A 13,194-nucleotide genomic window follows, 5' to 3' on the forward strand; every position below is an offset into this window, starting at 1 on the left:
GAAACAAGGTTAAAGGAGAAAAGACATGTATCTGTAAAGTTCTTTCACGTTTAGCGTTTCATGATGTATTTATCCATGTATAAAGAGAAAAATCACTGACATTGGGCACAACTTTGGATCTTAGGTTCTTGCAACATGAAATTATTCTTTGAGAAGAGAGTTAGAAACGCTAAATGAGAAATTTGCAAAGTTGGAATGCACAGGATAGAAGTTAATGATAACTCTGGGAACAAGGAATTTTGCAGAAGCTGAAATTTTGAAATTACAAAGGTTGGGTTCAGATTGAGGCAGCTATCCAAGGAAAGCATTGGAGAAGAAGGTCACCGGGACATCAGTACATCTTGAGAGGACATGGACAAACTACATCCAGATGTCTAAGAGGCAATGCCAGAGATGCCTGAGGAAGTGGTCACCGAAATTTGCCAGACCTGCAGCCACGTGGATTTGTGGCAACCCCACCCATGGCTGTGGCTCTCAAAGTGGCTGCTGTGCTCAACATTTTTGCCATTGGATGCTTTCAGGACTCCACAGGTGACATGCGTAGCCTTTTTCAGGCTGCCACACACAAGCGCACCTAAGAGGTGACCAATGCTCGCTGCCGTTGTGCCTATAAATTGGTCAGGTTCTCTACAGTTAAAGACAGGTGGTCAGGGCAATGGGCTTCCTGGCATTGCTCATTTCCCATGTGTGCAAGGCTTCATTGAAGGCAGTCATGTTGCCTTTTGAATTCTCTCCGAACAGCCAATAGCATATGGGAACGATAAAGGATTTCATTTTCCATATTCCAACTGTTCTGTGACCATAGGCGAAGAATGATACTGGTCTGTGCTTGTTTCCAAGGGAGCTCTCCTGACTTGTATATCTTGTCAAAGTCAGAGCTTTTTGAGGCTGCAGCCAGGTTAACGTTGGATCCTGGGTGACAAGGACTATCCCCTCGAACTTGGTTGCTGATGCCAGTGAGCAAGCCCCATAGTGCAGCAGAAGAACACTACAATGAATCCCACACATCCACTGGAGCCATCAGCAAGCAGACCATTTTCAAGCTGGAAAATGCATTTCCTCTACCTTGAGGGGCTTTGCAGTATGCACCACAGGTGGTTTCACAAATCGTATGTTGCGTACTGTACATTATGGCCATGTAATGCGGCAAACCCTTGCAGCAGGACAACAGAAAGAATCAACACTCCTCTTGAGATGAGGATGAATGAATGAGCTTGAAGAAGAGGAATGTGCAAGAGCTTTTCCTGGGTGCCAGGATCGTGGAGAGACATGCCAGGGAAACCAGGGGCAATCTCATACAAATGAGATTTGCCCAAGTTTGAGGTGCCTGCATCACTGGGGCAGGTTTGCCTGCACAGGATGCCTACCAACTCATGCAAGACTCTCCCCCAGGAGCCTCTCCCCCAGGGCGGCACGGTGGCACAGTGGTTAGCACTGCTGGCTCACAGCGCCAGGGACCCAGGTTCGATTCCCAGCTTGGGTCGCTGTCTGTGTGGAGTCTGCACATTCTCTCCGTGTCTGCATGGGTTTCCTCCAGGTGCTCCAGTTTCTTCCCACACTCTAAAGATGTGCGGGTTAAGTGGATTGGCCATGTTAAGTTGCCCCTTAGTGTCAGGGGGATTAACTAGGGTAAATTTATGGGGGTAGGGCCTGGGTGGGATTGTGGTCGGTGCAGACTCGATGTGCCGAATGGCCTCCTTCTGCACTGTAGGATTCTATGATTCTAACATCTGAACCTGTATCCTGTAGAATAGCAAGGGGAGTAGATATCTATACTTTACACACTACTGAAGATTACTACCCTAGGCAATTGATGTTCTCGTGGGTATAAGTCAAATGGCTATCAAGACCTCAGAACTTGCGCCATTGGTACAGGTCCCTGTCTCACAGAATGCAGTTCAATTGTTCCTATTTTAGGCATAATCTTGAATAATCTCTTTGACACTGCATATGATGGATTGTTTGCAAAACATGTCCCATGGACTGGTAAACATCTAAATGAACACACATATAAACCTTAAACAAAGACTGATCACAGACACAAAACACAATGCACAATAATGGAGATGTCTAACATTTGCCTGCAAACCTCAATGAGTGCCTGCTTGAGGCATGACAGTATTATTTGATTTCTGGTGAAGCAAATCACAAAACAGAATAATGAGAACACATGAATAAAATTAAAGTAATATATTGTTCAATATTTACATTTGACAAAGTAAATTTTGTAAAACATCATGCCCCCTTTGCTCTCTCATAGATTCTTAAGTTTTCATTTTCCACCACTACTTCTTGATATGACACCAATATAGCAGCTGAGGTGGAGGCAGGCTGCTGAGTGTGATGTCCCTATGGCCTGCGGTCACTTTGGGGAGTATTTACTGGAGGCCCGAGGCTTAGTGGGCTCCAAACTACTGGGGATGTCCTGCATGGGTTCAGGGGCAACCTCCTCAACCATGCCTACTGGAGGCAACGGGGTCAATGGCAGAGGTGAGGAGGGGCTGCTCACCCTGGAAGTGTCCTTAGAAGAAGCCCCTGGGACAGCTGGCATGTTTTTCTTCTCCATCTGCGTGCTCAGTGGTAGCCAGCTGGAGGGCGTTCCAGTGCTATGCCATCCTCTCATCTACCCACTGCTGTATGGAGTCCATAGCTCGTGCAACGGATTGCTGATCTGTGCACATATAGATCAAACGTTTGACATGGTAGTCAACAACTTCTCTGTGGAGGATACCATGCACTTATTTGCCTGAGACATTGCAGAACTCATGGCATGCCTAGGCTCCTTCATAGTCCACATAAAGCTGCACATAACCCCTAGCAACTTTGCTACATGCTTCCCTAACCCCTGCTGCATTTCTAGCAGGCTGGGGCTGTGATTAAAGACCCATCATCAGCATGATGCTCAGTGTGGGTCTATTCCCCAACAGTCCTCTAAACAACTGGGACCATGTCTGTCTCAGCCTCCTTCACCTGCTGGGAGCTGTCTGTGCTGTGCTCACAAGAAACTGGCCTGGACTCTAAATCTGCCCGCTCTGTGACCCAATTGAATGAACCTGCTCTGGTGGAGGATGTGGGAGAGGCAGGTGGTGGTGCATCCTCTGTGTCATCGTCCTCAGAGTTGGAGGTTTGGTCTCCTGGAATGACTGAGGCTTGGAGTCTGGATTACGGGGATGTGTGAAGGAAAGCAAAAAAAAACTTTTAAGGTACCAAAGAGTTTATGAGCAAAGCACAATTCCTCGTATGATCCCTGAATTCCTGCATGGCAGCACCAAGTTTGATGCATTCTCACTCTGACGCCTTGTCACTCCAGCCTTGCTATCAGCTACACCTCAGCTACCCTGTTCTCACGCAACCCAGAAAGTGTCTTTCTCACCCCTCCTCCTGTCTTTGCCTCTTTCTTCAGAGTATAGGTCTGCTTCTGCTGCAGGAGAGAAAGTGGAGATTCAGTGACTTGACAAATGCCACCTGATCCCCTTGTTTGCATGCATCCCCATCATACATACTGGCCCAGTGGTGTGTTAGGTTGCATCCATTTGCTCACGCAAGCCAAACTATCATGCGCTTTGGCCTCAAATGTAATGCAGTACCGTAGAACATAGAACATTACAGCGCAGTACAGGCCCTTTGGCCCTCGATGTTGCGCCGACCAGTGGAACCAATCTAAAGCCCCTCTAATCTACATTATTCCAATATCATCCATATGTTTATCCAATAACCATTTGAATGCTCTTAATGTTGACGAGTCCACAGGCAGGCAGGGCATTCCACGCCCTTACTACTCTCTGAGTAAAGAACCTACCTCTAACATCTGTCCTATATCTCTCACCTCTCAATTTAAAGCTATGTCCCCTCGTGCTAGCTATCACCATCCGAGGAAAAAGGCTCTCACTATCCACCCTATCTAATCCTCTGATCATCTTGTATGCCTCTATTAAGTTAACTCTTAACCTTCTTCTCTCTGACGAAAACAACCTCAAGCCCCTCAGCCTTTCCTCATAACGATTTTCCACCATACCAGGCAACATCCTGGTAAATCTCCTCTGCACCCTTTCCAACACTTCCACATCTTTCCTATAATACGGCGACCAGAACTGTACGCAATACTCCAAATGCGGCCGCACCAGAGTTTTGTACAGTTGCAGCATGACCTCCTGGCTCCGAAACTCAATCCCTCTACCAATAAAAGCTAACACACCATACGCCTTCTTAACAACCCTATCAACCTGGGTGCCAACTTTCAGGGATCTATGCACATGGACACCCAGATCCCTCTGTTCATCCACACTACCAAGTATCTTACCATTAGCCCAGTACTCTGTATTCCTGTTACTCCTTCCAAAGTGAATCACTTCACACTTTTCCGCATTAAACTCCATTTGCCACCTCTCAGCCCAGCTCTGCAGCTTATCTATGTCCCTCTGTAACCTGCCCCTTCCCTCCGCACTGTCTACAACTCCACCGACTTTAGTGTCATCCGCAAATCTACTAATCCATCCTTCCACGCCCTCATCCAGGTCATTAATAAAAATGACAAACAGCAGTTGATCATCTGCCTGGTCGCACTGCACGCTTTGTAGAAATACATAGCCTGATGCCCACATGAGCGACAATCTCATGGTGGCACTTACCCAGACAGATGGAAGGAGGTCATTGATTCTTTTCCTGCATTAGATCCAGGATGTTCATGGTTACTAACCTTTGCGATCTCCAGCTATGCTGCCTTTGTCAAGCAGGATATTCTGTTACCACTTCTCGGTGAGAGCACCTCCCACCACTTCCTGACGGCCTGGAGGCGAATCTGCAGGGGGCATTGCTGAATCATAGCTCTAGTCTATGTCTTCATTTGACAGTTCCAAAATGATGTGCAAAGGTGGCACAGTGGTTAGCACTGCTGCGTCATAGCGCCAGGGACCCGGGTTCAATTCCTGGCTTGGGTCACTGTCAGTGTGGAGTCTGCACGTTCTCCCCGTCTGCGTGGATTTCCTCCAGGTGTTCCAATTTCATCCCACAGTCTGAAAGATGTACTGGTTAGGTGCATTGTCGGTGCTAAATTCTTCCTCAGTGTACACAAACAAGCTCCGGAGTGTGGTGACTAGGGGATTTTCAGTGGCTCCATTGCAGTGTTAATGTAAGCCTACTTGTGACACTAGTAAATAAACTTTAAAACTTTCAACTTGGCTGTGATGGGGCAGTGGGGTCATAGGACAATATAGTTTGATAAGTCAGGGGGTTATGATGCGGGGATGAAGTTTGAGGGGACCTGTGTCAGATGTCAAAGCAAATGGCTCATGCCTCTGACAAAAGGAGGTTTACAAGAAAGTTGAGCCTTCATGCAGAGCCTCCCAATTTATCAGAATGACTTTTTTATAGTCCACCCAGACCTGCTGAACTCTCACCTGATGGCAGGATCCTCCAAAAGAAACCCAACCCCACCTCGAAGTTACACATATTTCACTTGCCCATTCTCTTTTAAACTTTCCTCTGAATCCCATGGGCACTGACTCCTGACACAAAAGTGGAAGTGGAATCCACTTTCTGCTTCCATTGTCATGGAGGGCGCACCATAGATTAAATTCTGCCCATAATGATGTGCCTTCATCAGTTGGCCTGTGATCTAAGAGATAGTATTATCAGTGAGCACCAATGTCCTAGAATTAAGTTCAATTCGCTGGCCCAGTGAAAATTATTAAAAATGTTGTTATTGCAGTTCCACCATCTGAATAAATTGTGCCTTTAGCCACTGGACACTGAATCATGTTAGAGTGTAGCTCTACTGCTTTTGAGGACATTGGCACCTTTGCTATTCCCAAAACATTAAAATGTATTCAGTACTTAAGGAAATTCACTTTAACCAAGCTATCATTGAAAGATAAAGACCATAGTCATCACTGTTTTTAATATCCAGTGACAAGGGGCAGCACAGTGGCACAGTGGTGAGCACTTGCCAGGGACCCGGGTTCGACTCTGGCCTTGGGTGACTCTCTGAGTGGAGTTTGCACATTCTCCTCACGTCTGTGTGGGTTTCTTTAGGGTACTCTGGTTTCCTCCCACAGTCTAAAGATGTGCAGGTTAGGTAGATCGGCCATGCTAAATTGCCCCTTAGTGTTCAAAGATGTGTGGGTTAGGGTGAATTAGCCATGGTAGATGTGTGGGATTATGGGTAGAGGGAGGAGGCGAGGGCAAGGGTGGGATGCTCTTTCAGAGAGTTGGTGCAGGTTTGACGGGCCGAATGGTCTCTTGCTGCACTGCAGGGTTCTAAGCACTGACTTCTCCTTGAACTGACACTTTAAACTGGAGGTCTGATCTCAGCACACTGACCTGTGTATTCAACTGTGAGTGGATCTTTTCCTCCCTACCTCCAGGCGTATATATTACATATTCAAGTTTGGTATGAATTTTTATAAATCTTTACAAGTTCATGATTTAACATTACAGAATTGTCAGCACATTGCAGCACAAGTGTTTTTAATTAATAATCAAGTTGGAACTAAAATCTATTCAAGAGACTTTGGCTTATATTCCTATGAAAACAATCTAAGAACCTTTTTTGGCCTCTGACTGACGATTTTGGGCATCTACTCACTTTATTTCTCTCCATGAGAGATCTAACATGATGTAGCTTATTGATTGCATTATGGCTGCGATACTGTGATCAGTACAGTTTGCTCCCAGGTTGGATGAGCAAGGTAGCCTTTGCATGTAGTTATTATTTTACTTGTGCTTTATGCTCCCTAGGAAGAATTGTTTTGAATTTACTTCACTAGGTCTCTGAGATTGTGCCTTGATAACACCCCATCAGTTATATTTAGGGTTTCAGTGATTCTACAACGAATGAAATTATTAAAAGTTGGTCCAGAATGTGAGTTTTGATACCAGAAATGCACTTCCTGTGTCTTGCCTTGAGCATCCTTCTGTTTTTAAACTTCCTTGCAATGTATTGAGCATCATTATGGCCATCACCAAGACTGCCTATTTCCACCTCCGTAGCATCATCTGAATTTACATCTGTCTCAGCCTCTAAAGCCCTCATTGATAGCTTCTTTGCCTCTAGACTCAACTATTACAGTGCACTTCTTGCTGTTCTCGCACATTCTACCCTTCGCAAACTTGAGATCATCCAAAATGTTTCTGTCCATACCTTATTTCACAGCGAGTCCCGTCCCCAATACATCTGTGTCTATTGATGTACATTGGCTCCCACTGAAGCAATGTCTTGATTTTAATATCCTCTTCCTTCTTTGGCCTTACCCCTCCCCATCTCTATAATCCCCCTCCAGCTCCTGCCAACCTTCTGACATACCTGTGCTCCTCTAATTGTGGCCTCTTGTGCATTCCCAATTATAATTGCTCCACCATTGATGGCCATGCCTTCAGTTGCCTTGGCCCCAAGCTCTGGAATCCCCTGCCTACACCCCACTTTCTTCTTTAAGACACTGCTTAAAACTTACCTCTTTGACTAAGTTTTTTGGTAATCTGACCTAATATCTCCTTATGTGGTTTGCCATTACATTTTGGTTGAGAATGTTCCCGTGAAATGCCTTGGGATATTCCATTAAGTTAAAGGTATTTTAATGTTGCTTATTGTTGTTGTTGATGATGATTTGTGAGTGTGAAGCATCTTGAAAGTACATTAAATTGTTGATTTTGCATTTTACTGACATTGAATCTTGTCTAATCATATGGAGGTGTCAAGACCACAAGGTTGTTGGGGGTCCAATAGCAGAGCGTGTGTGGTGATTAGAAAAACAGAAAATGCTGGTCTCACAGCATCTGTGGAGAGAAAATAGAGCCAACATTCTCTCCCCACAGATGCTGTCAGACTTGATGAAATTTTCCAGCATTTTCTGTTTTTGTTTCAACTTCCAGCATCCGCAGTATTTTGCTTTTATCCAATGTTGGTGATTAGGATAGGGTGTGGTCGGTCCAATCACTGGGGCGGGGAGGGGGAGGATTCAGTGATCGCAAGGTTTGCGGGATCCAATTATGGAAACAGTACGAGTTACATCTGACCATATTCCAATATCTTTTTAGCATGTAGCATCATCATTTCAATTCTTCACACACACAGGCTTTTTTGTGACATTAAACGATGGAATTAATAACTCATCAATGTACAGAATTAATTATTTGTTTTTCTTTTAATTATCTTTAAAGAAGAGACAAACATAGGTCAGTCCTTAACTTTCTATAGCTATACATTTAACCCTCATTATATACTTAAATTTAGGTTGAGTTGGATCAGATAATGTGTAGAACAGGACACTTCAGCATCTGACTGAAAGTACAATTGGATTCAAATCACATTTTAAATATGCAAACTGCGACCAATGCTAAGATTTAGGGTACAGCCAGGTGCTGGGTTGAAGCATATCAGTCTCATGTAATTATTGTTGTTTTACAGTTTGTGGCTCTGACTTGGCACAAGCAAACTTCTTCTACAAAAATGGAGAATACATCTGCACGTTGGATTATCAACGAATGTATGGGACTCGTTGTGACAGTTGTGGAGACTTCATTGGTGGAGAGGTGATTTCAGCTCTTGGAAGAACATTCCACCCAAAGTGCTTTGTTTGCACAGTCTGCAGGTAACTTGAACAGGAATATAATTTCTTCAATATGATTTGCAAATTGTGTGTTTACAGGATGAAAGTCCAGATTAGAAAATGAAGGCTGAATATTAGTAGATTAGAACCAACATCGGACAATATTTAGGTAACATATTTAGGTCCCCTCAATCCTTTCTCTCCCTTTATATCTCCTGGCTCTGCACATTCTTATCAATTGTTACATCTCTAACTTCTTCAAGTTCTGATGAAAGGACTTCAACCTGAAATATTGGGCGGGATTTTACAGCCTTACTCAGGTGAGACCGTAAGATCCCGCCCGAGGTCAACGGAGATTTCCGTTGTGGGACCCTCGCTTGTGCCGATTCCAGGGTGGGAAAGGTGGTAGGGTTGGGGCCATTATCTCTGTTTCTCCCCCTCCACGAGTGCTGTCAGCTGGCCCGCAGAGTGTTTCCATCATTTTCTCTTTTTTAGTTTCAGATTTCTAGCATCTGCAATATCTTGCTTTTGTTTTAGCAAGAATGGATGTCAGATGTAACGCAGCATCCATTTTGGACAATATTTTGGAGCGTCAGTAGACTCCTTCACATTGTTGTCACACAGGGCAGTGGGGGTGTAGAGATGCAGCTCAGTAACAATGGCATTGGCTCCGTGGGAGAGGCTGACGTCTCTGTAGGAAGGTGATGTATTGCTGTCTCCTTACAATCTACCACCTGATTGATGGCCATCTGGACAGCAAACTGACTGATGTTACTTAAATAATATGTTGTGGTCTGGAATGAGGCTGTGATGTTGAAGTTGAGGGCCGGTGGTGGTGCTTTGTGTGCCTCAGTGTTTTCTAACATTTTGTGTTGCAACAACTCAGACAACTCAGCAACTGCCAGCCTGCTGAAGTGTAGTCTCCTCGCACACTGCTTCCCTTTGATGTTGAGGTAGATTATCTTTTCCTGTACTCCTGTAGCTATTGAAGTCACAGAATGTATTGCAGCCAAAAACCAGTTCATCTTTTCGGATCAAAGACTTTATAATCTCAGCCAAATCACGATTCTGAGATTTATCTTCATGGAGGTGGGGATTCCTGGTGAATATCACTTATTCAGCCTGTTCCCTGAGGGTTTGCACCAGGTGCTGTCAGGATGTGTTTAAGAATGACTGAATCAAGCCCTCTCAGGCACCTATTTCTCGAGGCTCCTATTCAAGCATGTACTCTTATTTACTGATTTTAATCAAACCCGCAGTCATTTCAGGCAGCGACCAGGAATGCACAGAGGACTCATCCATACTATCCAGGTCACCATTCAGTGTTGTTTGCAAAGAGGGAAGTGACTTGTCAATAAAACCCAACTCTAGGTCGATAGTCTGTGCCTTTTATTTCTTGGCACCTCATCAAATGCCATGACTGCTGTTTCTTCCTTTCTCGCACTTTGTGCATCATCATTTTCTTCCACATCTTCATCAATTGCTTTGATAGTCCATTGATAAAGTGAGTGCATAGGACACTTATCCATTCAGATACTGCACAATCACGACTTGTGTGCACTGTGATACGTTTACATGTTACCAGTGCAATGGGCAATTGAATGTAGTATTTGTGCAAATCGCAGACCATCCAAGTAATATGATACCTTCAGTTGCCCATTGCTATTTTTACAAGCCCAAAGACTCTGTCCCAAATAGATCCTCCATTCCTTACATAGCATCAAAAGCTTCAGGTTTGGGAGGCGAACCACCTGTTACTTGCTGTGCCCTTTTTTGTGTATGAGTTTTGGTTTTAAACGCAAGATCAGGGAGGATTGGAATATAGCGAGAGGGTCCTCCCTTCCTCTCCTCCTGTAAAAAGATTATTATTTGTAGTTACATCATGATTAACTGTTACTTTTTCCATTGCCGTTAATAAAGTTATATTTATTATGATTGGCATTTAGGATTTCATCAACGCACTGGAAAAATTGTAGAAGTGTCAAGCCTTGGGGGTATCAGAAATATGAGAGGGAAACATGATGTAAATGAGGAATCTATGTTTGGCCAGAACTTGATGAAGAAAGAGAAGATGAAGGATATTTTTTATATACATGGAGGACTAGTTATTGGACTCTATAGCAATAACTTAGAAAGGAAAACTATGCAGTGTAATATGATGGTAACAATGATGGATTAACTGGATAGCTGTAGGGATAAATATCAGAGGCGGTTAAGGCATATAAGCTTTGCAGAGTTTCATTGTGGTGAATCAAGTAGATTGCTGCCTGGTGCAGCTGTCTTCCCATGTAGGACACAAAAAGCAGCAACAACAGGTGCACCTGTTTCCACAAGAACAGATATAGCCCCGACAGAGTGATGGTCACGTAGCACTGAATGAGGCAATGTATTCTCAGCACAACATGTGTGTCACTTATTAGAGATACTATGCTGAATTAGTAGACACACTGGAAATAATTTGATAAGAAGAACACGGGTCCCGACAGCAGAACCACTTCCACTTCTATGTCTGTAGCTGGCACACACGCAATTACAATTCAAATTTAAAGGACCAATGGCAGACACGGGAGACACATACGATTAGATGGCAGGGTGGGTGGGGGGTGTGGGTATCCACTGGTGGATCCCGAAATCAGGTGAGAATGCAACAGGTATGAACAGGCGGTATGGTGGCACAGTGGTTAGCATTGCTGCCTCGCAGCGCCAGGGACCCGGTTCAATTCCCGGCTTGGGTCACTGTCTGTGTGGAGTTTGCACTTTCTCCCCGTGTCTGCGTGGGCTTCCTTCGGATGCTCCAGTTTCCTCACTCAGTCTGAAAGACATGCTGGTTAGGTGCATTGACCCGAACAGGTGCCGGAATGTGGCGACGAGGGGAATTTTATAGTAACTTGATTGCAGTGTTAATGTAAGCCTTACTTGTGACTAATAAATAAACTTTTACTTTAAAACTATCAAAGAGCTTTCTGGACATACTGGGTGGACTCAGTATCAGCCACATCTTTCCTGTTCACCTCCATTCTACCAGTACTCTACTCAAGTTCTTGTTGCAACCCTTCATCCCCCTCCCCGTACCTCAAGCTACTCTCCCCTCACTCCCCTCCCTATTATTTAAGGGACATGGAGGGAGAGAGAGAAAAAAGAATGAAAAAGAAAAAAAAAGGTGTAGGTACATCCACAGTGCCAATAAGAGGCATATTCCAGGATTTTGACCCAGCGACTGCGAAGGAATGGGTGATATGTTTCCATGTTAGGATGGCATGTGCTTGCAAAGAAACTGCAAGTGAGGGTGATCCCATGTATCTGCTGCTCTTAACCTTCTAGATGGGAGTGGTTGTGAGTTTGGAAGGTGCTGTTGAAGGTGCTGTATTAGCCCACTATCCTGTTACACATTGGGGATGCCTTACTACATTTGGAGATTTTAGGCTTTGTCACTCAGGATCTAGCCATCAACTGAGCCGGGGCCTCACAAAGCTCTGGGACCTGCGAGTTACACAAAAAGTCGAATTGATGGGAATGGAGCACAGAGCTGTGGTACTCTTTGCCTGTGGTTGAAGACCAGTTACACATTCAAAGATGGAAGCCTCTTGCAATTCACATATGGCATTGGCTGGTTCCATGGAGCTCCAATGGCCACATGAGTGTAGTTGATGACCCCTAGCACTCTGGAGGAAACAAGAAAAGGCCCCAAAGCCCAAGGCCTTTCTGCCTAGCCATTCTCATCTGTGGAGAATTTAATGAATTTATTTGTACGACAGAAGGGAACACTGGCTTTTATTCATATAGCTGATGAGCTATGAGATATTCAAATCCTCCTTTAGCCACACCCAAAAGTCTTTGCACCCAAAACACTTCTCACCCACCTCCCAGTGGCCTCCTCCCATTTGGACCTGGACTCCTGCCAGCTTAATCGTAAGTTTGGAGCAATGTCCAGGGACAGAGCGATAATCACCCTCCACCTGGAACCCGTCACTCTCCACCTTCCCTCTGGCACCTTTGAGTTGATCCCATCACACTTGATCCTTTGAACATCACTGTGCGGCTTCCGTCCGTCACCCTTGAACCTCCTACCAAATACTTTGACCTTGTGACAGTGGACATACTGTCTGGAATTCTCTGACCTCATCCGCGACTGGGATTCTTCAGTCCCGCTGCTGTGATTGGAGATTTGACTATGCGCCAAATTCTCCGTTCTCGCTGGCAGCAATGGTGAGGCAGACGACATCGGAGAATCCTGGCCACTATATCTCCCCTTGACCCTAAACCCCTCACCGGAGACATTCCTCCTCTGATTTTAGCCCTCTCCTCAATGCAAACTTACAATCTCTTGATTTGCCCTCTAACACATTCCATGATCCCCAATTCTGACTGTATCTGCCCCCGTTCCGAATTGACTTCCTGCCCAGTAATTATGGACCTTCTCCGTGACAGACACTTTGACACCCATGACCTGACACTGGACAGTTCCAAACCTACCCTTTACCCTTTAGGCCCCTTGTTTTACATTTCCTTACTGCTGCCTCTACACCCCCCACCCCCCCCCCCCACCCCCAACCCCTCTCCCCCGCCCAACCAAACCTACACTCAAGATGCCAGGGCCTGCCTTTTCCACTGCCTGATCCCACCTGGTCCCCTACCTCAAAGATCTCAGCAC

General features: G+C 45.1%; 1 protein-coding gene across 1 annotated transcript in view; it reads left to right on the forward strand.

Moving 5' to 3' along the window:
* Positions 1–13,194, forward strand: part of ablim3 (actin binding LIM protein family, member 3) — a 276,638-nt gene that overhangs the window by 120,845 nt on the left and 142,599 nt on the right. Inside the window, exon 3 of the mRNA XM_078231125.1 lies at positions 8,402–8,585. Coding sequence (XP_078087251.1) covers positions 8,402–8,585 — 184 coding nt within the window. The remainder of the gene's footprint in view (positions 1–8,401; positions 8,586–13,194) is intronic.

The sequence above is a fragment of the Mustelus asterias genome, chromosome 16, assembly GCF_964213995.1.
Source record: "Mustelus asterias chromosome 16, sMusAst1.hap1.1, whole genome shotgun sequence".
NCBI classification, from domain to species: domain Eukaryota; kingdom Metazoa; phylum Chordata; class Chondrichthyes; order Carcharhiniformes; family Triakidae; genus Mustelus; species Mustelus asterias.